General features: G+C 58.8%; 3 protein-coding genes across 5 annotated transcripts; 2 read left to right on the forward strand and 1 right to left on the reverse strand.

Annotated features, from left to right (window-relative positions):
- Nucleotides 1-93: 93 nt before the first annotated feature.
- Nucleotides 94-11,643, reverse strand: CLK2 (CDC like kinase 2). 3 transcript variants are annotated; one of them, XM_064176107.1, is made up of 13 exons: nt 11,448-11,643; nt 9,185-9,354; nt 7,019-7,253; nt 5,243-5,336; nt 4,727-4,793; nt 4,009-4,125; nt 3,654-3,820; nt 3,094-3,188; nt 2,617-2,746; nt 2,173-2,255; nt 1,873-1,952; nt 1,631-1,721; nt 94-787 (listed from the first exon to the last, which is right to left on the reverse strand). In XM_064176107.1, exons 2-13 carry the CDS (start codon nt 9,352-9,354, stop codon nt 605-607), a joined length of 1,512 nt encoding a protein of 503 aa, XP_064032177.1. In that variant the 5' UTR covers nt 11,448-11,643; the 3' UTR covers nt 94-604. The 3 variants fall into 3 exon arrangements, with proteins under 3 accessions (XP_064032177.1, XP_064032178.1, XP_064032176.1); XM_064176108.1 differs by having other exon boundaries at nt 5,243-5,339; nt 11,448-11,641; XM_064176106.1 differs by lacking the exon at nt 11,448-11,643 and adding an exon at nt 9,452-9,761 and having other exon boundaries at nt 5,243-5,339.
- Nucleotides 11,644-11,783: 140 nt separating this feature from the next.
- HCN3 (hyperpolarization activated cyclic nucleotide gated potassium channel 3) lies at nt 11,784-22,047 on the forward strand. Its single transcript, XM_064176062.1, has 8 exons — nt 11,784-12,385; nt 14,977-15,406; nt 15,527-15,688; nt 16,181-16,399; nt 16,865-17,011; nt 17,104-17,344; nt 17,920-18,084; nt 18,610-22,047. The coding sequence occupies exons 1-8, from the start codon at nt 12,096-12,098 to the stop codon at nt 19,755-19,757; spliced, it is 2,802 nt and encodes a 933-aa protein (XP_064032132.1). The 5' UTR covers nt 11,784-12,095; the 3' UTR covers nt 19,758-22,047.
- A 2,589-nt stretch (nt 22,048-24,636) lies between these two features.
- Nucleotides 24,637-27,456, forward strand: FDPS (farnesyl diphosphate synthase). Its single transcript, XM_064176142.1, has 9 exons — nt 24,637-24,933; nt 25,025-25,165; nt 25,242-25,322; nt 25,420-25,542; nt 26,093-26,181; nt 26,435-26,507; nt 26,644-26,721; nt 26,799-26,933; nt 27,165-27,456. The coding sequence occupies exons 1-9, from the start codon at nt 24,808-24,810 to the stop codon at nt 27,363-27,365; spliced, it is 1,047 nt and encodes a 348-aa protein (XP_064032212.1). The 5' UTR covers nt 24,637-24,807; the 3' UTR covers nt 27,366-27,456.
- The last annotated feature ends 48 nt before the right edge of the window (nt 27,457-27,504 follow it).

A 27,504-nucleotide genomic window follows, 5' to 3' on the forward strand; every position in this document is an offset into this window, starting at 1 on the left:
TGTGTCTGCCTTCCTCTGCAGGGCACAGCATCCACCCCACCTAGGCAGCAGAACTGCCTCAAGAGCTGCTGCCCCAAACCCAGACCAGGCTCCTTATTGACTTCATATTTATTTTTCCACAAAGACTGTACAAAATTCTTATAAAACTCTGGTGTGGGGATGGGCTATGACATTGATCCAAAAAAATAATTCCCATGCAATCCCACCAGTTTCATAACTTAGGAAAGGAAACAGATAAAGCTACAGAGAGCTGGGAGTATTTACATCAAGGAGGGCAGGAGAGAGAAAACAGAGCAACACATGAACAGAGGTATGTACAATATGGACATCCAGGCCTCTTACCTCACGAGAATGGCAGCAGCAACAGCAGGAGGTCAAACCTGTGGTGCTCAAGAGGCCAATATAGAATATGAGCTATTTACACTATCTCACATATTAACATCTTTACAAAGGTTATCCAGGGAGGAATTTTCATGTATATATATATATATATATATTAAAGAAAAAAAATAACCAAAGGAAAAAAAGCACCAAGTGTCTGAATAGAAATCACACAAGGCCTCCACAGGGGCTAGAATCTGAGGGCAGGCTGGCACCTAGGGCATCATCGGCTGATGTCCCTGCTAGAGTCCCACATTTTTGTGCTTGGCTCCATCTCCAGAATGTCAAAGAAGGGATGCTTGAGGGCTTCAGCCAGGGTGATGCGCTTGGAGGGCTCATACTCCAGCATGCTCTCGATGAGGTCGAAGAGGCGGTGATGGTCCTCAGCTTCGGAGGTCAGGTATCGCTGCAAGGGGGTGGAGGGAGAGGTTAGAGTGCTAAGGATGCTCCCTAAGCTGGAGAGCTAAGCTGAGGGAAGCAATCCTGCCTCGTTCGAACCACCACTCATCCTACACCTGAAGTCTGAGCCCAGAGGAGGGCCACAAAGATGATCAGAGGGTTGGAGCACCTCTCCTCTGAGGACAGGCTATGAGAATTGGGGCTCTTCAGACTGGAGAAGAGCCCTCTCTTGTAGTAGCCTTCCAGTATCTGAAGGGGGCCTACAGGAAAGCTGGGGAGGGACTACTTGCAAGCTCTTGTAATGACAGGATGAGGAGGAATAGGTTTAAACTGGCAGAGGGGAGATTTAGACTGGATGTTAGGAAGAAGTTCTTTACAGTGAGGGTGGTGAAGCACTGGCACAGGTTGCTCAGGGAGGTTGCGGCTGCTCCCTCCCTGAAGGTGTTCAAAGATAGGTTAGATGAGGCCTTGAGCAACCTGTTTCTAGTGGGAGGTGTTCCTGCCTATGGCAAAGGGTTGGAACTGGATGATCTTTGAAGTCCCTTCCAACCTAAACCATTCTGTGGTTCTAAGGGCTGTTCTACCAAGCATGGAAGTGTTTTCAGCCCCTTCCCCTAGCATCTTTCTCAAGCACTTCCTCAGATCTGTGCCTTACTCCTCCATTTCAGATTAAGCTCTGCAGTCTTCCTACTTCATGTCTGGGACAGCCAAAGTTCGTTTGGGAAGACACTGGTCTGACCCTTCTGGTGGCTCAGCCCTGCCCATAGGCAGAATCTTGACAGCTGGGGCAGACACTCTAAGCCTCTGCAGTGAGGAAAGGATGAAGCTGCTGCTGCCCACCCTGCCTTACCCTCAGTGGCTTGCAGTTTTCCCTGACGTAGCGGCCAGCAGAGGTGTTCTCATCCCAGTCCAGGCGGCCGTGGTAGAAATATTTCTGCTTCCTGTCAAAAGTCAGAGGTGGGAACAGGTCACACTCCAGCACAAAACACCCTGCAGCAGCCAGCACCGTGCCAGCAGTGCACCCAGCAGCACACACAGCTGGCACAGCAGGCAGCTTCTCACAGCAGGAGCCAGCTGGCAAGCCTTGCCCACCTTGTCTTCCGCACCATGCGAGAAGGAATTGGCCCCAAGATCCTCTCCATCATGGCCAGGTGCTCTCGGTTGTCATGTGTCTAAGGGAGAGAAATGTAAAGGGAAGGCATGAAAGATTCCACTCGTTCTACCTCCCAGCCCTCAGCATTCTCCTGTTCAGAACTCCTTGCTGGGCAACACCTTAGTTGTCTCTACAAGACTGCAGTGATGGAAGGAACCCCAACAGGCCTAGAGGCTCCTGGGACAGCATCAGCATCCTCTCATGAGTTGTGAGGCAAGCACACAGCACACAGTTCTCACCTGGAACAGGGTGAAACCCACATAATACTCAAAGATGATGCAGCCAATGCTCCACACATCACAGGGCTGGCTCCAGCCAAGCTCTAAAAAAAAAAGGAAAGAGAGAAAAAACAGGCAATATTGTAAAGATACAAGATCCAGTTGTGGCCTAAAACTCCAAATCCCTCACACTTTTAAAAACCTGGAAAAAAAACCAATTCCCATTCCAGCCAGGCTCCTGACATTCTGGTGGCAACATTCTGCCCAGTTGGTAACAACTTCTAAAGTTGTTGTCCCTCCCAGAAAACAGCACTGCAGAGCACCTTCAATAAAGCACTTCTCATTCCCAGGGTAAGCTCAGGACAGCTCCTGAACGATGTGGAGGCAAAAAACGCTCCTGAATGCAGCAGGCATCACCCAGAGCCCTCGGGGCAAACGCCTCTGCAGAGACCAAGTGACACCTACCCAGTATGACTTCTGGGGCCCGGTAATGCCTGGTGGAGACAATCGTGCTGTGATGCTCATGATCAAACGTGGCACTGCCAAAGTCCACCACTCTGATGGCTGTGCTCTTCACGCTCCGCTCGTCCCGCTTCTTCGCGAGGGAGAATGGCATCAGTTACTCGGGGGTTTGGAGATGTGGGCTCAGCCCCTTCCTTTACACAGCCAAGACTTTGCCACGGGGCACCACAGGAGGGGAAGGCTCCCGAGGGTACATCAGTGCTGGCACAGCCCCCAGCTAAACGCTCAGCATCACCCGGGTAAGCCTGCAGGCCCTGTGCCTACTCAGACCACACAGGCAGCTCATGCAAGAGACCCTGAATGTAGAGGGTTGGCTCTACGGGGGGAGCCTGGGGCCATGTTTTGACTCCTCCCATCTGCTGCTAAGGTCGGTGAAACCAAGAACCCAAGAGAAGACCTCTAACCCCAGGCAGCTGTTACCTTTTCCAAGTTGTAGGAGAGCTCATAGTCGGAGTTCACAAAGAGGATGTTCTCTGGCTTGAGGTCAGTGTGAGTGAGTTTGTTGTCGTGCAGAACTGGGGAAGCAAACAAGAGTCGAGGTGATGGAACAGCAGCAGAGCAAGGCTGCACCCAACCAAAGAGTCAATCATCAGTAATTCAGTTTGCTCCTACTGGCACCACTTTAGCCCGCATTTAGAACCAGATGTGGACAGTCAGGCTAGTCCAGGCCAAGATGCTTTGGCAGAAGCACAAAGACTTATCACATCGATCCCTACGATGTGTAGGGGAGTGGATGCTGAAGTGCCCTGAGCTGCTGCCAGCTCACATGTATCAATCAGAGAACAGGACAGCCAGGAATGCAGACAGAGGTCATACTGAGCACACATCTGCTGCTGGAGGTGCAGGAAAGCTCAGTCTCAAAACTGGCACAGCAGCACCACACTTGCTGCTTTGGGCCACAAGCTGCAGAACTGGCAGAGACACCAAGAGCTGCATGGCTGAGTCAAGAAGCAGAGGAGAGAAGAGCAGTGAGCACTCACATTTCACAGCCTGGCACACCTGGTAGGCCATGTGCCGAACTTGGTGGATGGGGTAAGGCAGGTAGTTGTTGTCCTTCAGGAAATCAAAGGTGCTGAGCCCCAGCAGCTCGAAGGAGATGCACATGTGGCCATGGTAGTCAAACCAGTCAAACATCCTGACGCAGAGACTGAGAGAGAAACTCTCATGCAGGACAGGTCTGCATCGCTCAGCTGCGTTGTCCCTGCACCATTCTGCCTCCAAAACCAGCTACAAACTAACTCAGTCACACAACACTGAATACCTTTCCCATCCTGTCCCTGCAACTGTGCTAAGCTGACACCTGTCCCTCCATTCTAACAGCAGAAGCACACTCACTTGGTGTTCTCAGGATCCTTCTCGTTGATCTTCTCCAGCACGTTGATCTCCAGCCGAGCAGCCTCTTTGTACTTCTCCACGTTTTTAATGATTTTGAGAGCCACACGTGCACCACCCCTGGGGGAGAGACCAGACAGCACAAAATCAGCCCTGAGCTGGGTCACAGAACCCCTGCCCTGCAAAAAAGGACTTTCCAAAGCAGCCTTCTCCTGTGCAGCACAGCCTTCCACCACCCTTCCTCAAGGCAGAAGGTGGCTGTTACTAAGGGGTATGTGTTGAGGCTCCCCTCCAGACCCCAAGAGGGTCACAGGATGCTAGGGGTTGGAAGGGACCCAAGGAGATCATCGAGTCCAACCCCCCTGCCAGAGCAGGACAATACTATCTAACACAGATCACAGAGGAACACATCCAGACAGGCCTGGAAAGTCTCCAGAGAAGGAGACCTCACAACATCTCTGGGAAGCCTATTTCAGTGCCCTGTAACCCCTACATTAAAGAAGCTCCCCCTTAGGGTGAGCACTCAGAGCAGAAGAGGAAGGGGAGCAACAAAATGTTGTAGGTTAAAGGTTAACAGTTGGAACTCTAAGGTGGAACTCGGCCCTGAAAACTTAAACCAGGACACAAAGAGACTCATTTTCATCCCCAGGCTCCCACACTAAGCACAAAAGGCTCTACTGTGACTTCTCTTGTTCCCTACCAGTCCCAGGAACAAACCTACCTCCGGTGATCGATGCACTGCACCACTCTGCCGAAGGTGCCCTCCCCTAAGGTGCTAATAATCTCATCTGGGAGGAAGAAAAAGAGAAAGGAGGCAGATGAGGGAGTGAGCAGGACCTGGTTGCAGCGCATACACAAGGCAGAGGAGAATGCATTGCAACACCTAAACCTGCACAGCTTGAGAGACCGGAGCAGCGGAAGGCTGGCACCGGCTGCACGAGGCAACTGCCCTGACTTCCCTGGCACTTGAGGAACAAATAAAAAGAGGAAAAAAAACGTAGCTTTTTTTTTCTTTTTGGTCTTAAACGAAAAAGGGGAAGGAAAAAACAGGAGAGGGTTTTCTCTTTTAATAAACAATGAAAATCAGAACGGGGTGGGGGGAAAAAAAAAACCAAACAAACAAAACAAAAAAACAACCAAAACAAAAAAACCAAAACAACAGAAAGATTTAAGACAGATCTGCGACTGCGATGGGAGCTTAACTAGAGAGCTAAATTATGTTACGATTTGGCTGTACATCTTTCTTGTAGCCAGTCGCCGACGCGATAGATCAGATGCCCCTCGTCGTCGTCCTCCACACTCTTGGCCCTTCTGCTGCTCTGTCGACTCCGCTGCTGGCCCCAGGCAGACAGGGAATTCATCATTCACCAATCAGATTTTCAAACCAGCGCAGCAGCCAGCGTTCAGCATTGGGTGGTTTGGAAATTCACATGGTTGGTTTGAGGAGGGGTTGCAGGAGGAGATTCCCAGCCAATTCATACGGCACAGAGGAATATATAACGATAGGGATATTGCAAGGGAACATGTCAAGATACAACACACTAGCTCAGGAAAGAAAAAAACAGTTTCGCTTTTCGTTGTAGCCAAAAAAAAAAAAAAGGAACAAAAACAACAACAAAAAAAAAAAAAAAAAAAAAAAAGAGGTATAAAAATAAAATAAAAAAAGAAAGCAAAAAAATAAAGGAAGAAGAAAAAAAAAATAAAGAGGGGGGAAAGAAAAAAAAAAAAGAACCTACAAACAGCCCCACCCGAACCAGTGTGAGAGCAGAGATGGCAGAACAAAGGCTATCAGAGGGGGCATTGAAGGGGGCCAAGTGCTCTCGCTCCCAGGGGAGCTCAGTGAGGTCCAAGAGTGCACACCGGGGCTTAACTCCGCACCTGGGCACAGAGAGGCCCAGGGAGAGGGTTGCTGCGGCTCCCACAGAGGAAAGGCAGGAGAAGGCAGGTGCTTGGGAAGTCCTGCACAAGCAAAGGGCTAGGATGCCCTAACACAGGCACTTCCCCATCCCGTCCTAACAACCACCCAGCAGCACTTCCCCCAGCCCCACACTCAGGCAAAAAAAAAGATGAATCCTGAGATTTCTGAAGTGACTCTTGGCACAACGATCTGACCGAAACCAGAGAGGACTTCCTGGGGGAAGATGTGAGTCTTCTTCCTAGACCCTCCCCCAAAGAAGCTGATCCTGGAAGGACTAACTTCCAGGAGAGAAGCAGAGGCCCAACAGGGAATAGGGACAGCCTGGGAAGAGGCAGATCAGAGGTTTACGCCAGAAAAGAGGAAAAATCCCTGCCTTTGGTCCTTCAGCTAAGTATCTCCCACACATGGGAGCAATTGGCCAGCAGACCTGGGACCTGGATCCAGCCCACAAATCCCACACCTGGACACACAGCCAAAACAGACCAGACAACACCGAGAGCTCCACAGACAGAGCAGAGAAGGTGTCTGAGGTCTTCTAACAAAAGTGGAAGGTGAATGGTAGAACAGACAAGAAGAGAAAGTCAGGGACGCTGCTGGGAAGAGTCTGTGGTGGTTGCTGCCTCCACCTGAATGGACCAGTCCACAAGGTTCACTCCCTTGCAGAGCCACTCGTGTGACACCTCGTGTCAGCAGGGCCTGCCCGGAAGGATTCTGCTCTGATCCACTCTCAGAGACAGAGCAGTCTCCTGCCACAGAACACAGACCTGAGCCAGTGACCAGAGGGACCAAGCCACCTGTCACAGCAGACCGAACTGTCTGGGACCCAGGCTCGGCAGATCATTTGCTGTACCAACCTCGCACAAAAGACTGCTTGGCTGAGCAGGCAACACTACGAGAGGGGCTGAGCCGCCTGTGCCCGCGATGGCACAGGGCAGCCGCTGCCCAGGCGCACCAGGAGCTGCTGTCTGCAACCAGAGGCTTTCTACACGTCTCATGCCGAGTCCGAGAGGGCGTTAGAAAGGGAAGAGTTCTACTTACCCAGCTGTCACCTGGGGAGAGAGGTTACAGGGAGGCCTAGCACAGCAGGATACTCACCGATGAGGAGCGACTAAAGGACCGGCTGCGGCGCCGCCTCCGCCTGTGCTTACGCCGGCTGCTTTTGCAGCTGCGGTAGCTGCCCTCGCGGTCGCGGGAGCGTCGGTACTCGTAGGAGTGACGGTACTCGGGCTCGTAGTAGGCTTCCCCTCGCTCGCGGCTGTAATCATTGCGCCGGTAGCTGTCACAGTAACGCCGGTCGTAAGCCCTCCTGTCTGCTGAGTGGTCGTCGTAGCTGGGGAGGGGAAGCAAACCCAGAGGTTGCCGTTATCAATGCAGCCCAGGAAGCTACAGGCCAGGGCACGCTGGCATCCTGGCTGGTGGCAGAAACACAGTGGCCAGCAAGAACAGAAAGGTCATGGTCACGCTGTACTCAGCACTGGTGAGGCTACACCTAGAGTGCTGTGTTCAGTTCTGGGCCACTCGCTACACAGAGGGTCTAGAGCGTGTTCAGAGAAGGGCTAGGAGGCTCACAAAGAGCGTGGAGCACATGGCCTACGAGGAGCGTCTGAGGGAGCTGGGGTTGTTCAGTCTGGAGAGGAGGCAGCTGAGGAGAGACCTCATTGCTCTCTACAACCACCTGAACGGATGCTGGAGCAAGGAGGGGGCAGCCTCTTCTCCTTGGTGACAAGCAACAGGACTAGAGGAAATAGTTTCAGGCTGCATCGCAGAATCATAGAATCAAGCAGGTTGGAAGAGAGCTCCAAGCTCATCCAGTCCAACCTCTCACCCAGCCCTAGCCAATCAACTCTACCGTGACACTAAGTGCCTCATTCAGGCTTTTCTTGAACACTTCCAAGGACAGCAACTCCACCACCTCCCTGAGCAGCCCATTCCAATGCCAATCACTCTCTCCGTGAAGAACTTCATCCTAATATCCAGCCTATACCTGTCCCTGCACAACTTGAGACTGTGTCACCTTGTCCTATTGCTGGTTGAACCAGGAGAGGTTCAGGCTGGATGTTTCTTCACTAAGAAGGTTATCAAACATTGGAATGGTCTGCCCAGGGCAGCAGTGGAGTCACCATCCCTGGAGGTGTTGTAACCAGCCTATGGACCTGATTTAGCACTGACCCTTCAGCGCTGGACTGAAAGTTGGAATGGATGATCTGGGAGTGACCTCACTGCTGTCTATAACTACCTGAAGGGAGGCTGTAGCCAGTTGAGGGTTGGTCTCTTCTTCCTGGCAACCAGCAACAGAACACGGGGACACAGTCTCAAGCTGTGCCAGAGGTGGTATAGGCTGGATGTTAGGACAAAGTTCTTCAGAGAGAGTGACTGGCATTGGAATAGGCTGCCCAGGGAGGTGGTGGAGTCACAGTCCTTGGATGTGTTCAACAAGACTGGATGAGGCACTTAGTGCCATGGTCCGGTTGACTGGATAGGGCTGGGCAATAGGTTGGACTGGATGAGCTTGGAGGTCTCTTCCAACCTAGTTCACTCTATAATTCTCCCAACCAGATGTTGGCCTGCATCAGGAGCAGTGTGGCCAGTAGGACAAGGGAGGTTATTCTTCCCCTGTACTCAGCACTGCTCAGGCCACACCTTGAGTACTGTGTCCAGTTCTGGGCCCCTCAATTCAAGAGATGCTGAGGTGCTGGAACGCATCCAGAGAAGGGCAACAAAGCCGGTGAAGGGCCTGGAACACAAACCCTATGAAGAGAGGCTGAGGAATCTGGGGTTGTTTAGCCTAGAGGAGGCTCAGGGGTGACCTCATTGCTGTCTACAACTACCTGAAGGGACATTGTAGCCAGGTGGGGGGTGGCCTCTTCTCCCAGGCAACCACCAACAGAACAAGGGGGGACAGTCTCAAGTTGTGCCGGGGAAAGTACAGGCTGGATGTTAGGAGGAAGTTCTTCACAGAGAGAGTGATTGGCATTGGAATGGGCTGCCCAGGGAGGTGGTGAAGGCATCGTCCCTGGAGATCTTCAAGAAGAGCCTGGATGAGGCACTTGGTGCCATGGTCTACTTGACTGGATAGGGCTGGGTGCTAGGTTGGACTGGATGATCTTGGAGGTCTCTTCCAACCTGGCTGATTCTATGATTCTGTAGGACTCTGACAGAACAAGGCCCAGGCTACCCAGAAACCAGACTGACCGCAGCTGGCCTCCAATTGCGCCGGAGAAGAAAAGGCGGCAGGGACTGAGGCCTCATCTCCGCACTCACCTCCTGGATCGAACGTGGTAGCTGTCTTCCCGACGGTGCCGACGGTCGCGCTCGCTGCTGCTCGACCGCGACCGCGTCCGCCGCCTCTTGTGCTTGCGACTTCTGTAGCGCTCGTGGTAGCTGCCCCGGCTGCTGCGCTCCGACGAGCGGTACCTTCTCGAGTGAGGCATCTGCGCGGACGACAGACAGCGACCGCTACGTCAGGCAACCGAGAGAGGCTGCGCTGTGGTTCTGACTTCCAGCTAATGTTGCCCTCTTCGTGCCCACCTCTATACTGGCCTCTGCTCCAGCAGCGATCTCTGCAGCTTAAGGGGTTCAGCCTTCTGCAAAGGGTCCCCTCCGGTACCTGAAGGAGGCTACAGGAAAGCTGGGAAGGGACTCTGTATATGAGTTTGGAGTGCTAGGTTAAGGGGGAATAGCTTTGTGTTGGGAAGAGAGGTGTAATGACAGGATGAGGGGTAAAGGGTTTAAATTGGCAGAGAGGAGATTCAAACTAGATGTTAGGAAATGGTTCTTTACAGTGAGGGCGGTGAGACACTGGAACAGGTTGCCCGAGGAATTGGTGGATCACAGAATGTGATCAACTTCTGTGATTCTGTGAGGGGGGGGAGGCACCAGAACAGGTTACCCAGGGAGGTTGTGAATGACAGAATCACAGAATGTGATCTTTGATCTTTGATCACATTCTGTGATTCTGTCATCCACAGCCTCCCTGGAAGGGTTCAAGGCCAGGTTGGATGTGGCCTTGAGCGACCTGTTCTAGTGGGAGGTGTCCCTGCCTATGGGAACTGGATGATCTTTGAGGCCCCTTCCAACCTAAACCATTCTATGATTTGAGACTGGAGAGTACAAAGTAATTCTTTACAGTGAGGGTGATGGAATAGGTTGCCCAGGAAGCTTCTGCATGCTCCCACCCTGGAAGTATTTAGGGCCAGGTTGGATGCAGTCTTGAGCAACCTGGGCTGGTGAGAGCTGTCCCCCATGGCAAGCAGGGGGCAGGAACTGGATGACCTTTTAAGGTTCCTTCCAACCCCAAGCATTCTGTGATTGTCTCTTTAAAGTAAGGTGTTTCCCGGGAAGGAGAGAAGCATCACTGAGTAAAACTGAAGGTGAAAGGGAGCTCAGAATATCACCAGTACAAGGCTCAAAGTCCTTGTGCCTCAGTACTGCAGACACTCAAATGGGCAGCTCCCAGGTTCACTCCCATCTACACTCACAACTACAAGCAGGGAGGGCCCTTTCCATCTGTGAAGCAGTAATGAAGCCTTGCGGATCCTACCTCAGAGGGAAGGAGCAATCAACCTCTACCTCTCTGGTGGGACATGAAAGTCTAAAGTGAAGGAGAAAATCCCTCAGCAAGATGGCAACCTCAGATGCCAGCCCTGAAGGGGCTGGTTTCCCACCCCACGGCGCTAAGCTGCTCCCCACTCGCGTTTCTGATTACATATCTCAATTTATCTCATCCCCACGGGCACGACGATGGAGCTCCCTTTGTCCACAGGCCTCCCACCGGCCATTTTCTTCTCCCCCAAAAGCTGCACTCAGCACCCCGGCTGCCTGCCGTACCCGCACTCACACCGCGGGTAGGGCTGCCTGAAGGGAGAACCGGCCCCGGTGAGGCACTGACGTGGGGGAATGGGCTCGTCTCACTAGAGCAAGGCGGGGTTCTGCGGGACCACCCGCGGCTCTCCCCGGTTTGGCAGTAGCCACCGGGCCTCGCCCACAGCGGGCACCGAGCGCAGCCTCTCATTAACGACAGCGTGTGAAGGCGGCGCTGGCGGCCCGCCAAGGCCGGGCCTCTCGCCGCAGCAGGCGAAGCCCGCCGGGGCGTTCCGCGGCGGGTCTGGAACCGGTTTAGGGACGATGATGGCGGCGGCGCTCGCTGCCCTGCTCCGCGGCCGCCGGATGGGGCCTCCCCCGTGCGGGGGGGCCGCGCCGAGCGCCAAAAGTGGAAGCATCGGTGGCTGGCCGTGAAGCGGAGGCCGGCGCCCGGAGAGTGGGAGAGACCGAGCCCGCAGGATGGGGCAGCAGGTGGGAAACTTCCCGCGCTGGTGCCACGGGGCCCGGCCGGAGCCTCCGCAGGCCATCCAGCCCCGCCATCGACCCCGCCATCACCGGAAACGGGCGAGCCGCCGAGCTACGGCCTCAGCCTCGCCAAGAGTCGCCGATCCTGGACCTACTCCGCGCGGCTCCAGGCCACCTCCGCCAGCCACGAAGGCCGCGGCCTACCCCCGCCCCGCCCCTGCCGCACCCCGTTCCGCACCGTCCTCGCAGCCAGCCCGGTTCGCTTGTCCCACAGGAAATCCGTGATGGCGGCCGTGGGTCCCCGGGAATCCCGGGCCCCGCTCCAACTGCTCCGGCTCCGCCGCTCGCTGCCGCGCCGCACCCCACCGCCGATCCGGGTCCCCGCCAGGCCGCGCACAGCTCGCCGCGGCGACGCGCACGTACGTACGTGCCCCGCAGACACGCACGCGTTGCGTCATACGGCGGTGGGACCGGAGGGCGGGGCCGGAGGCGGGGCCGATGGGCTGGGATCAGGGCGGGGCCGATGGGCGGGGCCGCGTCCACTGCCTTCGCCCCGCCCGCCGCGGGGTCCCGCGCCGCTGCTGCCGCCGCCGCCGCCCGGGCCTCGATGCTCGGCGCGCTGATGCTCTGGTGTCACCGGCGCCTCCTTGCTGGCAGCGGGGCCCGACCGCCGCGCTCTCGATAGAGTGTACGCAACAGGCGGGCGCCGGCGGAGCTGCAGGTGCCAGTGAACGAGCACGACCGGTGACCGAGCGGCTGGGGGCGGCGAGCGAGCGCCTGCCTGCCCGGGGCCGGGCATGAGCGGCGGGGCGGCGGGCAGGGTGCCCGGGCAAGGGCGTTTGAAGGAAACGTGAGGTGCGGCGGCGGCGGCGGCAGCGGCGGCGGCATGGACGCGGCGCCGAGCCGGAGCCCCGAGGCGCGGGAGAAGCCGCCGGTGCTGGACGGGGAGGCGGCGGGCGCGGCCCCGGCCTCGCCGGCGGCAACGGAGCAGATCGTGGCGGAGGGCGAGGCGGCGGCGGCGAGCACGTTCGTTCAGCGGCAGCTCGGGGCCATGCTGCAGCCCGCCGTGAACAAGTTCTCGCTGCGCATGTTCGGCAGCCACCGGGCCGTGGAGATCGAGCGGCAGCGGGTGAAGTCCGCCGGTACCTGGATCATCCACCCTTACAGCGACTTCAGGTGGGACCCGGGCCCCGCGCCCGCCCCGGCCTCGGCGTCACCGCCCCGGCCCCGCCGCTGTCCCTGGTGCTGATGATGCTCCTCCGCCCGCCCCAGCCCCGCCGCCAGCCACCGACAAGGCAACAAGTGACGGGTGTCGGGGCTCCGCACCGGGTCGGGGAGACGCGGTTCCCGACCGCGGCGGAGGGAGCCGCCGCCAGGCCGGCATCCCCTGGTGGCCCAGTCCCTTGCTCGTTCTCGAGCTGCCCCGCTCCCGGTCCCACGGTCGTCCTCCCTTCGCCTCAGCCCCACCCGCGGGGCACCCTCCGGGCCGGGGCCAACCCACCGAGTCGGGGAAACCCGCGGGGCTGCCTGGCCATGCTCTCTCGCACACCTTTCCTTTCCCCTGCTCGATGCTGATTTGGTTTCCACGGCCGCTGAGGAGTTGCCCGGTGCCCACGGGGACACAGGGCCCATGGGCTGTCCGCGGAGCTGGCCTAGCCCAGGCTCTGTCTCCACAGCTCCGGCAGCTGCTGGAACAGGGCAGGACATTCAGCAAGGAGCTGGGTCTGGCTCATGGTGTCACCGGGATCAGAGGGAGAGCTCGGGGATGGATGATGTGGGAGGAACTGAGTGTCACGGGGATGTTGAGTCATATAGGGTGGGCTTTCTGCACGGGGGATGAAGCTGCCAGGCAGTCATCTCCTGCAGCAAGCTGTGACACGGCTGATGTCCCCAAGCCCAGCAAAGCACCCCTCAGCAGGGACAGCACCCGGCAGACAGGGAACCATGGGTTCCTGGCACCTGTAGCCATCTGCCCTCACTGCTGGGCCCCAGTCTGCCAGGCATGCTGACTCCCCTGTGCTGTTCCACCACAACGCTGAGGGCTGTCAGCCCTCAGAGCCTTTTTCCTGAGGGAGCTGACCCAAAGGTTGTGAACTTGAGTTTGGCAGGAGCAGCCCTGGCAGCCGGCGGTGTGTTCTGAAGGTGACATGAAGCAAGCTGGCAGGTGCACAGCTGGCAGGGCTGTGCCTGTCTTTATCACGTTATGGGGATACATAAAGGGCATTGAGATCAGGGCTCTGCATGTTCTGCCTGACACAGAGGACAGGGCCTGCCCTAAAGAGCTTAAAGCCTAAATCTGACTCAAGAGCTCCCAGAGGGCTCAGGCAGCTGTGGGGGGGCAGGTGATTTCCCTGCTCGGTGTGTGGTGTTTCTTAGGGCACAGCATGGGCATGTAGGAGACAATTGCTCATCCCAGTCAGGCCTCTTCTGCCGTGGCTGGAGTCTCCTTGCCTGCCCCAGCAAACCTCGGCCATGGGCAAGAAAGTGTTAATTTTTGCCAAGCTCCTCAGCACTGGAGGAGCTCCCTGGGGACAGGGTGCCCCCTCCCTGCCAGGCTCTGGTGCTCTCTCACTGAAAAAGCCTCACGTGGTGCCACAGCTTCTCCTCCCTCCTCTTCCCAGCCACCCACAGGAAGCCCAGTAGGTGCCTGTGCCCCACTGAGGACACAGGATACAGAGCAGCCGCAGGCTTCTTGTCACATGCGAGGGCCAGTTTGGATCCACGAGGCAGTAAAAAAGGTGCCCTGAGGTCACCTTTGGAGATTTGGGTCCATACCAGCAAGCAGAGCTGGGGTTAACAGGGGCACATGAAAGTGGGAGCTGGACTTGCTATTCTAGGTAGCCCAGGGAGGCTTTGAGCAGGGCAGCAGGAGACCACGAGGCTGTCACAGAAGCTGTCACAAGGCTCCTGAAGAAAGGCATTACAGGAGATTGTGTGAAGAAGGAAAACATCCCAGCCACATTTGCATGTCAATGGGGATGCTGAATTTCCTGACATAACCAAATGTTATAGCTGCTGCCTGGTGCCTCTTGGCTTTTCCTCCAAAGCCTCTCTCAGCTTGTCCACTCTCAGAGAAAGGAGGTGGATTAAGGGGTCCTGCAGGCTGTGTGGCTTCTGTCCAGCACTCACAAGTAGTCCCTTTGGGGTTAGATGTGCTCCTCCCGCCTTTCCCCATGCTGATGTCTCTTGTCTGTCCTTGCCTGGCTGCTACAATCCCAACAAGCCTCCTGGTCCTTCAGTCCCTGGGCTGCCCCAGGAGCTTGGTGCTGGGTTTGCATAACCAGCAAAGCTGATTCCAAATCCTGCTAAGCCAGCCCAGGTGCTGGTGGGGAGCTGGCAGGCAGCAAGGAGTTCCAGGGAGTAAAGCTCACATCCTCCCCGAGTTTTTCCAGGGCAAACACCAAGTTTGAGGTGCAGGTTATATGTCATGTCCACAAGGTGAGTGAGAAGCACCAACCAAGCTCCTTGGGCCCTCCGATCTTACACAGAGAGGGCAACACTTGCTCCCCCAACCCCTTGGCCCTGCTCTGCCTCAAAGCCACTGCAGAGCTGCTCCTCTTTGCACAGTTGCCCTTGAACAAGTCCCAGCCAAGCAGCAGGGTCCTAGCCATGTGCTTGGGCATCATGTGTGCCCGTATCCTGAGTGTCCATCTCTCCACAACGCGTTGGACTTAACTTCAAGCCTGGGTTTGCTTTCTAACCAGCTGTGTCCTGTGTCTCCCCACTTCTCCTTGCTCCATTCCATTCCCTGTGGTCCCTCTCTGCAGGTTTTACTGGGACCTCATCATGCTGCTCCTGATGGTGGGGAATTTGATCATCCTGCCTGTGGGCATCACCTTCTTCAAGGATGAGAACACCCCTCCCTGGATCGTTTTCAACGTCCTTTCGGATACTTTCTTCTTGGCTGACCTGGTGCTGAACTTCCGGACAGGCATTGTGGTGGAGGACAACACAGAGATCATCCTTGACCCCCACACCATCAAAATGAAGTACCTGAAGAGCTGGTTCCTGGTTGACTTCATCTCCTCCATCCCAGTTGACTACATCTTCCTCATCGTTGACCTGGAGACCCAGGTGGATTCTGATGTCTACAAGACAGCTCGGGCCCTGCGCATCGTCCGCTTCACCAAGATCCTCAGCCTGCTGCGCCTGCTGCGCCTCTCGCGCCTCATCCGCTACATCCACCAGTGGGAGGAGGTGAGAACCTTCTCGGGGGGGTCCACGGCCAGGGCCTCAGGCTGGGTCAGGTTCTGGCTAGCTGGAGAGGGCTGTTATGGGAAAAGTTTCTCTCTAGCTCTGCTCTTGCCCCTTGCCCAGATCTTCCATATGACGTACGACCTGGCCAGCGCTGTGGTGAGGATCTTCAACCTCATCGGCATGATGCTGCTGCTGTGCCACTGGGACGGCTGCCTCCAGTTCCTGGTGCCCATGCTGCAAGACTTCCCTGAGGACTGCTGGGTCTCCATCAACCACATGGTGGTGAGTGCCCCAGGCAGGGGTGATGTTGCCCATGCATCTACAATGGGAGGAGAGGATTTGGCTGCACATCTCATCCTCTGAGGCTGGAGCTGCCCGGAACCATGCGCTGCTGAGCAGCACCTCTCTGGCCACAGCTCAGTAACAGCTGTTAGATGGCTTAGAGGGAATCTCTGCATTACCTTCCCACCTCTCTCCACCTTGGCTGCTGCTGGAGCCAGAACAGCCTGGGAATTCCATCGTACCCTGCCAGGAGGGAACAAGGCTGAGGGGCTCCTACCACCTCCCCAGAGCAGAGACTGCTGCAGGCTCAGGGCTTCCCGCAGTCCCCTATGCCTCCTCCTGGAGCAGACCTCTGCCATTTGAGTTTGGACACATCAGAAACCTTTTCCTTGCCGTGGGTCTGCACTACCTGGCTCGGGGAGGGGGGACTGGAGGGCTCAGCCCAGCAGCTTCTTCCACAGGCCCCCAGTGCCGCTGTTCCCTTGTCTGCAGAACGACTCCTGGGGGAAGCAGTACTCTCATGCCCTCTTCAAGGCCATGAGCCACATGCTCTGCATTGGCTACGGCCAGCAGGCACCCGAGGGCATGACTGACGTCTGGCTCACCATGCTCAGCATGATCGTGGGGGCCACCTGCTACGCCATGTTCATCGGCCACGCCACCGCCCTCATCCAGTCGCTGGATTCCTCCCGGCGCCAGTACCAGGAGAAGGTCAGCAGCGTGGGGTAGTCAGTGCCTGAGACCTGGGGAAAGAGGCCCTGCCACAAGAGGGTCCAGCTCCAGAACTGGCTCAGCCCAGGCTGCCCAGCCCTGCAGATTCCTGCCCTGTTCTCTGCCCTTGCCACTCACCTGGGGAGGGTGTGTGTGTGTGTGGGGGGGGGGGTGTGCCAAGCTGCCCCTTTGCATAGATGCCCCTTCATGAGGCTGGCTTCATCCTAGCTCAGCGAGGCCCCATCCTGGCCTCTGCATTCCAAGTGCAAAAGGGTCCCATAGTCTACCCTGGTGGTGTGGCCTTTGGGACAGGGACCTCGAGCAGGGACAGCTGCATCCCAGCTCTGACATCAGCTGCTTCTCATGGCTGAGGAGAGGGGAAGCATTGGGCAGCCATGCCCCTGGCCTTGGCACAGCACAGCTCGTTTCAGTATGGCCCCATGTGGCTCTGCCTTGTCCCCACAGTACAAGCAAGTGGAGCAGTACATGTCATTCCACAAGCTGCCAGGGGACACACGCCAGCGGATCCACGAGTACTACGAGCACCGCTACCAGGGCAAGATGTTTGACGAGGAGAACATCCTGGGGGAGCTCAGTGAGCCGCTCAAAGAGGTAAGGGCAGGCACCCCAGTGGAGGAGGAAAGGTCAATGTTTGCTGGGGTCAAGCTCCACGAGGTCTCTGCTGACCTGCTCCTCACTCACAGGAGATCATCAACTTCAACTGCCGCAACCTGGTGGCCAACATGCCCCTGTTTGCCAATGCCGACCCCAACTTCGTGACAGCTATGCTGACCAAGCTGCGCTTCGAGGTCTTCCAGCCTGGGGACTTCATCATCCGTGAGGGCACCGTGGGCAAAAAGATGTACTTCATCCAGCATGGAGTGGTCAGCATCCTCACCAAAGGCAACAAGGAGACAAAGCTGTCTGATGGCTCCTACTTCGGTGGTGAGGCTGGGCTGGGGAACCTGGAGTGCAGAGAGGAGCAAGAGCTGTTGCGGGGCAAGAGCTTGGGCGCTCCTAACTGCCCCTCTGCCCATCCCCTCTTGCTTTGTGCCAAAGGCTTGGCATCCACCTCACACTGGGGCTCAGAAGTCTACCACCCCTCCTTCTATGGAGTACTTTGTCCAGCAAACCGCTTCAGAGGGACCAGCAGCCAGAGCCCTGAATTCTGGCTGACTTGGGCAGAGGGGGCAGCCACTCACCTCACCCCTGGTTGGAGTGGGGTTCAGAGCAGAGCACCTGAGCACAGGTTTGGGAGAGAAAGGGACCAGGCAATCACAGCAACCATATCCAGGGGTGCCTCCATGGCCCTGGGAGGGAGGAAGAGGCTGTGCCTGGCTGAGGGCACAACCGTGGCTGTCCGGACTCCTGGGTCTGTCGCTCCTCCGGAGTCATGCTCCGTTTCTGTGCAGGCAGTGGAAGTGACAGGCAGTCCTGTCCCTGCCCTGCTTGCTGTCGTCTGGGAAGGCTGTTGGGAAGGGGAGGGATGACACCTGACACCCAAACCTGTCTGCCTGCAGAGATCTGCCTGCTGACACGGGGCAGGCGGACGGCCAGCGTGCGAGCCGACACCTACTGCCGCCTCTACTCCCTGTCGGTGGACAACTTCAACGAGGTGCTGGAGGAGTACCCCATGATGCGCAGAGCCTTCGAGACAGTGGCCATGGACCGCCTGGACCGCATAGGTGAGGAGCAGCCCCTGGGCACAGCACGGCTGCCTCCGTGCCTTTTCCCAGGGGCTACAGAACCGCAGCAAGCACCATGGGTGGTCGTATTGTGGATCCCGTTGACTTTGGCACCCTGGCCTCATAGGTGCCCAGCAAGATGAGAGAGAGCATAGGGAAGGAGCCTGCCTCCAGGATCTCCCTCTGGGAGGATCTGGGTGATGCCATTTGAGGGGCTTCCCAGCAGGGGCTGTCACCCCGCACATGTATCTGCACTGCCTGGCACTGCCAGCTGCTTGTACTCCATCCCCATCACCTGGAAAGGACAAGCAGAACTCCAACCTCCAGGTCCCAACCTGTGGAGCCAGGACTCCTTTGTTTTGTCCCTACTTCTCCTTCTGCCCCAGCCTGCATCATCCCCTGGGTTTTACTTTCCTTTAGCACACCAGTGAGGTTCTCCTGTCCCCTCCCCACTGCCACACTGCCCTTTATGGTATCCCCAAGAGCCAGCTCCCAGGGTCGGTGACACTGCTGCCTCCCACCCAGGGAAGAAGAACTCCATCTTGCTCCGCAAGCGAGCTGAGCACAGCTCGGGGCCCATGAACACTGAGATGATCCAGCAGATCGTGAAGCACGACCAGGACGTGGCCCACAACATCCAGGACCTGCAGCAGATGGCCATGGGCCGGGAGCTGAGCGGCAAGCCAGTGATCTGGGAGCCGCTGGTGCACGCTCCCCTGCAGACAGCCGCTGCCACCACCAACGTGGCCATTGCCTTGACTCACCAGCACAGCCTGCAGGCTCACATCTTCCTGCCGCCCTCCTCCATCTCCAGCCCCCTCTCCCCCGAGGCCACGCTGCTCACCAAGCAGGTGCGCAGGTCCCAGCCCAGCCTGGGGGGCTCCCGGCCCTCCTCTGTGAGCTCCCCGTCGGGGGTGCAGTCTCACCTCCAGACGCCCGCCGCCGGTTCGCCTTCCTCCCCCATGGTCCAGTCCCAGGTGTCCCTGGAGAGTGGGGCCCAGAGACCAAGCCACGGAGCACAGCCCCCGCCACGCACGGCACAGAAGGGAGATCTGCCAGCCCCGGCCAAGCAGCCCCCGGGCGGCTCCCAGCCCCAGCTCTCCAAGTCCCGTGGCGCCTCGGTCTCCACCTCGCTGCTGCAGCAGGTGGCAGGGGCTCCGTCCCCCAGCTCGGAGCAGGCAGCGCCAGCGGCGGGGAGAACGCTCCACTACAGCTTGTCCCGAGCCACCGGCTCCCACATCTCCCTTCTGATGCAGCCCCAGCAGCTGGTGAAGCACAGGAGCATCCAGGGCCTGCCGGTGGGGCGGCTCACCCAGGACGTCCGGCTCCTCTCCGCCTCCCAGCCCTCCCTTCCCAACAAAGTGTCCCAGCAAGCCGACGGCAGCTCCTTGCAGCAGGGCAGGAAATCTGCGGGGAACCTGGCCCGCAGGTCCTCTCCCTCGGTAGCTGGACTCCTCGCCAAGCCATGTCCGGGGACCCCAGGCCAGCCAGCACACCCACAGCAGATGCCTTCAGGATCTCTGGCTCAATCCAGCCGCTCAGTGGCAGGAGCATCCACCCCCCAGTCCGCAGCCTCCGCGTCCCGGCAGGCAGCAGGTCCCTCCCGCAAGGGCTCCGTGGCTTTCAGCCCCGAGGTGGAAACAGGGAAGCCCAAACTCCCATCCAACATGTGAGTCCCTGGTGGCACCTGTGGACGGGCAGGAGGGACCCGGGCACTCCAGCAGCAGAGGTGGCAGGACAGGCAGAGCACCTGGCAAAGGCCCCCAAGCCCTGGCTGTGTCGGAGGGAAGATGAGGTGAGAGGCAGCATCCGAGGCCATGGCCTGGCTGCTCTGGGCATGGGGACACGGCAGGGACAGGTGTGGGGCAGCCCCAGAGCTGGCCCTGCTGGATGAGGAGGGTCTGGTGATTGCCTTGAGGGGGAGCCTGCCTGGGCTCTTCTGTCCTTGCTCCATCACCACCTGTCTGAGTCTCACCCTCCTCCTGGAGGCAATGGGGTGGGTCAGAGCCCTCGCCCAAACTCCATCCTCCCTAGGGAGCTTGGCTCCCTACAACTGCTCACTGGGGCTGGGCTGCCCCACACCCTGCTCTTACATCCCATGGCCTCTCCTTGGGGCCAGGCTGGTGCTGGTGGCTCCTTCAGTTTGTCCTCTGCCACATCTGTGGCCACCACTTGCCCAACTTAATTCCCAGAAAGCTCTGCCCAGTGCCTTTGCTTTTTTGGGAGAGAAAGGAGAGGCAGCCCCCAGGGGCCCACTGCTAAAGGAAGAATGGTGAGGCTGGGGCCCATGGTGGGGTCTCCCCAGGCAAGCAGGGCACAGGTATCCAGAGCCAGTGGGGCCATGTCCCCTGTGCCTGAGGCCCTGGCAGGTCCCTTGGGGCAGAGTACCAGGACCTGGGGTACCAGGCAAGGTCTCCCTTGTGTGACAAGTGCCAAGTGGTGGAGATGAGTATCCCACTGAGCAGCCCCCAGATGCCTCTCCCAGGCTTGGGGGAACATCCTGCCTTAGAGGGGCTGGGTCAGAATGTGCTGCCAGGCAGGGCTCTGCCCCCCACACCCAGGCACTGCAGCCAGGACCCTTACCATGCTCTGTCAAGGGTGCAGTCCCGGGGGGATCTCTCCTGTCTGTGGCTCCAGGATGCTCAGAGGGGGCAGCCCCGGGACGTACCCCACTGCCTGCAGCTCCTGAGAGGGTGCTCAGCCTGGGCTCTGCTGCCCTCCTGCCCTGCGGTGCAGTTTCCAGACTGCCTGGAGATGCTTGGCAGCAGCATCACAACAAATAAAAGAGTGTCACGACGAGATGCCAACCCCAGGCAGTGCCTGGGTGACGCGCGGGGCCGTGGGGCTGCTTCCTCTTGGTTTCCGTGTGCAAGGGCGGGGGGGGCAGGGATCCCCCGTGGCCAACCCACATCGTCCCTCCGGAGCCAGTAGTCAGCAATGTGTGTTCGAGTCGTGGCTCTGCTGAGCAGCTGAGCTCTGCTTACAGTGTCGCTTTGGGCCAACCATGTTAACAGTCCCGGTTTAGAGTAGTGTCCCCTCCCGCCCCCGCTGCTGCGCTGCGCAAGCTGCTTCCCACCACTGGAGTCAGGACCCTTGGCTTGTACTTGTGCCCTGCCTGAGCGAGGGCACTCCCCCCACCCCCCACCCCGAGCTCCGGCGCAGCTGGTGAGGGTCTTCTTCCATGTGGTACTTCTTCAAGTGAGGTCTTCAGTTCTCCCCTCTTGCGTCTGGGGGCGTCGGGGCCAGTCCAGACCGCAGCGCTGCTGGCGGAGCCCAGCCCGCGGGGCACGGCAGCCCGGCAGGAGCCCTGTCGGTGTGCCCATCCAGGAGGGGATGCCCAGCACTGCCTTTTTATCACAGGTTTCAGCTCCCCTTCTCTGCCCCCCTCCCCACCCCCCAGCGCCCGTGCTCCATCCCCATGGTTGGTGTCTCCCTGGCAGCCCCTCGGGAAGGGGTCTGCAGCCGGTCAGAGGTTCCCGGGCCGTGTTTACACTGTGTGATGTAGATGTTTAGCTGTCGTCCTCGGTGTGTGTCCCCGCAGAGCACGCCGGCCAGCCCCGGGCGGCACCCAGCGCAGCTCCGCTCCTGCCAGCTGTGCCCCTGGTGCATCCTCCCCACACCGCAGCCCCATGCCAGGAGCCAGAGCCACCCTCTGCTCCCGTGGCTGCCGTGGTGAGTCCTGCCCTGAGCTGTGCCTGCTTGTAGCCCCATCCCAGCGGGGAGGCGAGAGAGGGTGGCCGGAGGGGTTGAGCGGGGGGGGGTGCTGGCCGCGGGCACGCGTTGTCTCTGTGGCATAGGTGGGCACCAAGTCTAGCCACCAAAGACCATGATCCTTCTTCACTCTTGCACTCACAGCAGCTGCTGTACAGAGCTTGTAGGTTTCATATTGCAGAGGATTTAAAGGCGTTTTTTAATTTTTGGTCGTTGTACATAATGGATTTAAATAATAAAGAGAGATTCCGAGCTGGTCTCTGGGGGGGAGGACTCCTTCGGTGCCACCCTGCCCTCAGGGACAAAGACAGCGGTGGAGGAGGTGCTGTAGTTCCCACTCCTACTGAAGAGCTGCATCTGATCCCCAACCATCAGTGCTGAGCCCAGTCCTGTTCAATATCATTATTGATGATCTGGATGAGGAGATTGAGTCCAGCAACAGTAAGTTTGCAGACGACACCAAGCTAGGAGCAGGAGTGGAGCTGGTGGAGGGTAAGAGAGCCCTGCAGAGGGACCTGGCCAGGCTGGAGGGGTGGGCAGAGGCCAAGGGGGTGAGACTGAACAAGGCCAAGTGCAGGGTTCTTCACTTTGGCCACAACAACCCCAAGCAGCACTGCAGGCTGGGGCCAGAGTGGCTGAGAGCAGGCAGGCAGAGAGGGCCCTGGGGATGCTGGCAGAGAGGAGCTGCAGAGGAGGCAGCAGTGCCCAGGTGGGCAGCAGAGCCAAGGGCAGCCTGGGCTGGCTGAGGAGCAGTGTGGGCAGCAGGAGCAGGGAGGTTCTTGTGCCCCTGTGCTGGCACTGCTCAGGCCACCCCTGGAGTGCTGTGCCCAGTTCTGGGCTCCTGCATTGCAGAGAGCTGCTGAGGGGCTGGAAGGTGCCCAGAGCAGGGCGGCAAGGCTGGGGAGGGGCCTGGGGCACAGCCCTGTGAGGAGAGGCTGAGGGAGCTGGGGGGGTGCAGCCTGCAGAAGAGGAGGCTCAGGGGTGACCTCACTGCTGTCTACAACTACCTGCAGGGAGGCTGTAGCCAGGTGGGGTTGGTCTCTTTTCCCAGGCAACCAGCAACAGAACGAGGGGACACAGCCTCAAGTTGTGCAGGGGGAGGTATAAGCTGGATGTTAGGAGGAATTTGTGCCCAGAGAGAGTGATTTGCATTGGGATGGGCTGCCCAGGGAGGTGGTGGAGACACCAACCCTGGAGGTGTTCAGAAAAACAATGGATGAGGCACTTAGTGCCATGGTCTGGTTGACTGGATAGGGCTGGGTGCTAGGTTGGACTGGATGATCTTGGAGGTCTCTTCCAACCTGGAAGATTCTACGATTCAAAGCCAGCAGTAGCAGCAGCAGGGGCATCCTCAGGAGCCTCTCCTCAGCCCTGCAGTGGGAGCCCAAAGGCAACAGGTCCTCTCCCACCCACCCCCGGGGAGATTAATGTTTAATCTTTGGCTGTTTTCCCCTCCCATCTCCTTTCATTAACCCGGGGTGATGCTCGATTGCAGAGCAGGCTCTAGGTATTAACGAGATTAAATGAAGGTCGTGCAGTGTGTGGTGGGCTGGGGGTGCCCCAGCCATGCCAGCTGGGTTGTCTGCATCGCACAGCCCCACATGGCACTGCCAGGGTGCCTGCCACGGGTCTAGGGGTCACAGCTTTGCTTTGGTTGCCCCTTTCCTCGGCAGCTCCTGCCACGGCACCATGAGCATGGCACAGGACATGAGCACAGGCAGCCCCACGGTGCTGCCCCTGACCGCAGGATGCTGGTGGCAGCCCAGCAAGAATTAGGCTCTGTGACACACGATGAGATCAGAGCTGATTAGTGGTTTCTTTCTAATTTGATTATTTCAGATTAGACTGAAGCCAGCCTAATTAAGAGTGCCTGTAGACTACCAGTCCCCCTGGCCCAGCACCCTGCTGGAGGGCCAGGCTGAGCGGCCAGCACCAGCGCCCGGCTCTGTTTGGCCAGCGAGCTGCTGGGCAGGGCACACTGAGGCTGCCCCAAGTGAAAAGAGCATTTTCTTGGAAATACAATTCCAGCGGCTCATGCTCAGCTGTGATTTGCCATCTGCTCGGGCAGAGCCGGGGCTGGAGAGGAGATGAAGTGACCTACTGGCTCCCGGCGTGTCCCAGGGCAAGGCAGAACCCTGCTGCCCGCCTGGGCGTGAAGGCACAGCCTGGTGCGGCCGCGGCAGCCTCAGTTCTCGTGTGGGGCACCTGGCTGGGCAGTGAGGGTGGTCCTGCCCCACGACCTCGCGTTCTTGGATGTCAAAATGGCGAGAGGTGGGGGGAGGGGGTTTAGCAGACGGTAGGGTAGAGATTGATTAACCCGGGGTTAGCTGAGATTAGGGGATTGCGGCGGCTAGACGGGAGCTTGCCAATCAGTGGCGTGGGCAGCGGGGAGGGAGCTGTGCCCATCCAGAGGGTTCTCAGCCCCGCTGGGCGGTGGCCATGGGGATGGCAGAGCTCCCCCCCGCCCATCCGCAGCACCGGGGATATCGCCTACGGGCCACGGTGCACGGAACACCTCATCCGCACCGCATCCTGCCCGGCACCTACATCCCCTCCTTGCACTGCTCACTTCCCCGCACCCCCCCAGCTCCCCGCATCCCCCCAGCTCCCCGCACCCCCCCAGCTCCCCGCACCCCCCCACGCCCTTCGGCCGCTCCCCAGGCCCCACCCGCGCACCCTCCCCCGCGCTCCGCCCTCGCACTCGCTCGATTCGCTCTCTCCACCAATCGGCGGACTCGGTCCCGCCCTCTCCGTGCTTCTATTGGCTTAGCTTCTTTGGGCTCATCCTCATACGATAGAGCGGACCAATGAGCGTGGACACCGGTGGCGGCCAGAGGCTGGCTCCGCCCCCGCGCGGGGCACGCCGGGAGCTGTAGTCCAGCGGCGGAGAGGCGCCGGCAGCCTCCTCTGTCCGGGACTACGCATCCCGGCGAGCCCCGCGCCCGGCTGCCGGGCGGGGCGGAGCGGCCTCAAAAGGCCGGGCGGCAGGCCCGGGACGCGTTCTCGGTCACTATGAGCGGTAGCGGCGGCGGCGAGCGGGAGGAGTTCATGCGTTTCTTCCCTCAGATCGTCCGCGATCTGACGGAGGACGGCGTAGGGCACCTGGAGGTGGGCGACGCCGTGGCCCGGCTGCAGAAGGTGAGAGGCGTCCGAGGGGCCGGAGCGCGGCGGGCCCGGGATCGCCCGCTCCCGACTGCCCGTCGCTCGCTGCCCGCCGCTCTGCCCGCAGGTGCTGGAGTACAACGCTCCCGGCGGGAAATGCAACCGCGGGCTTACGGTGCTGGCAGCCTTCCGGGAGCTGGCGACTCCCGCGCAGCAGGACCCGGAGAGCCTCCGGTGCGCCCTAGCCGTCGGCTGGTGCATCGAGCTGGTGAGAGCCAGGGAGGAGGGCGGCCCCACAGGGCTCCTCTGGGGAGCCTTCAGCCCCCTAATTCAGCCTCTCGCAGTTCCAGGCCTTTTTTCTTGTGGCTGATGACATCATGGACTCGTCCCTCACCCGCCGGGGACAGCTCTGCTGGTACAAGAAGGTGGGAGCCCTCCGGAGGCCTCTGCCTGCTGGGGGAGGGCAGTGGGGCCTGTGGGGTCAACATGTTGTGTGACTCCCTCCCTGCCTGCCTGCTGCAGGAGGGGATTGGTCTGGATGCCATCAACGATGCCTTTCTCCTGGAGTCATCTGTCTACAGGCTGCTGAAGAAGTACTGTGGGGAACGTCCCTACTACCTGCACCTCCTGGAGCTGTTCTTGGAGGTGAGCCTGGCCCCCACCTGCCCTCCTGCAGAGCTGCCTTGGCTCAGGGGCTCCAGGCTGCTGCTGGGAGTTTGACAGCCTGTGGCTTTCAAACAGTTCCTTAAGCTCCTGGGGTCCCACCAGACACAGACCCTGCTTTCAGCCTCGAACTGGAGCTGAGTCTGGGCTTGGGCTTAGGGCTTCATTGCACAGTTGGGACTCTCCTAGGGGACTGTGTGAATAAATCTCAGAATCCTAGAACTGTTTTGCTTGGAAAGGCCCTCCCAAGATTAGCCCAACACTACCATGGCCCCCAGGTGCCATGTCCACACATTTCTTGAGCACCACCTCCCTGGCAGCCTGTTCCAATGCCTGACCACTCTTGCAGGAAAGAAATTGTTCTTCATGTCCAACCTAAATCTCCCCTGGCACCATTTCAGGCTACCTCCTCTTACCACCTGCTACTGGGGAGAAGAGACCAACTCCCACCTGGCTCCCACCTCCTTTCAGGGAGTTGTAGAAAGCAATGAGGTCTCCCCTGAGCCTCCACTTCTCCAATCCTTCCTTTCAGACTGGCTACCAGACCGAGCTGGGGCAGGCACTGGACCTCATCACTGCTCCCATTTCCCAGGTGGATTTGGGTCGCTTCAGTGAGCAGAGGTAAGAGGCAGGAGGGGACAGAGATGCCAGCCCTGTAGTGGCAGAGTGGCTCTGCTTGCAGTCCCTTCTGGGCTGTGTAAGAGGGGCAATGATCGCTGGAGCTCTGCTGACGCTTGCCTGGCTCTGTGCAGCGAGTGTGGCTCCCACTGCCAGAGCTCAGGGACTGGTTTGCAGGGAGATGCTGCTCTTCTGCTGGCCCTGGTGGGAGGGGCAGGCCTGGGCTTTGCCACTGAGTCTGGTGCCTCTGCCACAGGTACAAGGCAATCGTGAAGTACAAGACAGCCTTCTACTCCTTCTACCTGCCCGTGGCTGCTGCCATGTACATGGTGAGTCTCAGGAGCAGCCTAGCCCTCAGCACAAGGCTGCTGAGGAGAGCAGAAGAGGAGGAAGCTTAGGAGAGAGCAGAAGTCAGGGTGGAAGGCAGGTACTGGAAGGCTTTGTTCCTCTCTCCCCTCTTCTTAGACTGGTATTGACAGCAGGGAGGAGCACGACAACGCCAAAGCCATCTTGTTGGAGATGGGAGAGTTCTTTCAGATCCAGGTAGGAGGAGGGGCCCTGTCCCTTGGTGCTTCTGAGACGCTGGGTGTGGCACTCGGTGCATTTTCGTCTCCACACAGGACGATTACCTGGACTGCTTTGGGGACCCAGAGCTGACAGGGAAGGTTGGCACTGACATCCAGGACAACAAATGCAGCTGGCTGGTGGTGGAGTGTCTGCGCCGGGTCACGCCCGAGCAGAGGCAGCTCCTAGAGGTAGTGCCTGCAGGTCACAAACGCCCCTGGAGACTGGGAGAGGTGGGGGGTGGGTTCCCTCCTCGAGGACCTGCTGCTGTGAAGCCATGCTGAGAAGCCATGAGCTGCACTGCGCTGTTGCCCCGGCTGTGAGCAGGTGGCAGCAGGGAGGACGTGAGGTGACTCCTGCCACGTTTTGCAAGGGCAGTGGCTGTGAGCTGGCACTCGGCCTGATTTCTGGTGTCTCCTCAGGACAACTATGGCTGTAAGGAGCCCGAGAAGGTGGCAAAGGTGAAGGAGCTCTATGAGACTCTGGGCATGAGAGCTGCTTTTCAGGAGTACGAGGAGAGCAGCTACCGGCGGCTGCAAGAGCTGATCCAGAAGCGAGCTGGCCGCCTCCCCCCGGAGGTCTTCCTGAGCCTGGCTCGGAAGATTTACAAGCGGCAGAAGTGATGGAGGGGAAATGCCTGTGGACTGCTTGCCCTTTCCTAAGGCGCCTGGTAGGCTTTGTGCCCCAGGCTGCAGCTGCCTGGAGCTGGTCCCTGCACCCCTCACCACCCCTATACCGCGGGTGGAAACCTGGGGTCTGCCT

The sequence above is a fragment of the Pogoniulus pusillus genome, chromosome 43 (genome assembly GCF_015220805.1).
Source record: "Pogoniulus pusillus isolate bPogPus1 chromosome 43, bPogPus1.pri, whole genome shotgun sequence".
NCBI classification, from domain to species: Eukaryota; Metazoa; Chordata; class Aves; order Piciformes; family Lybiidae; genus Pogoniulus; species Pogoniulus pusillus.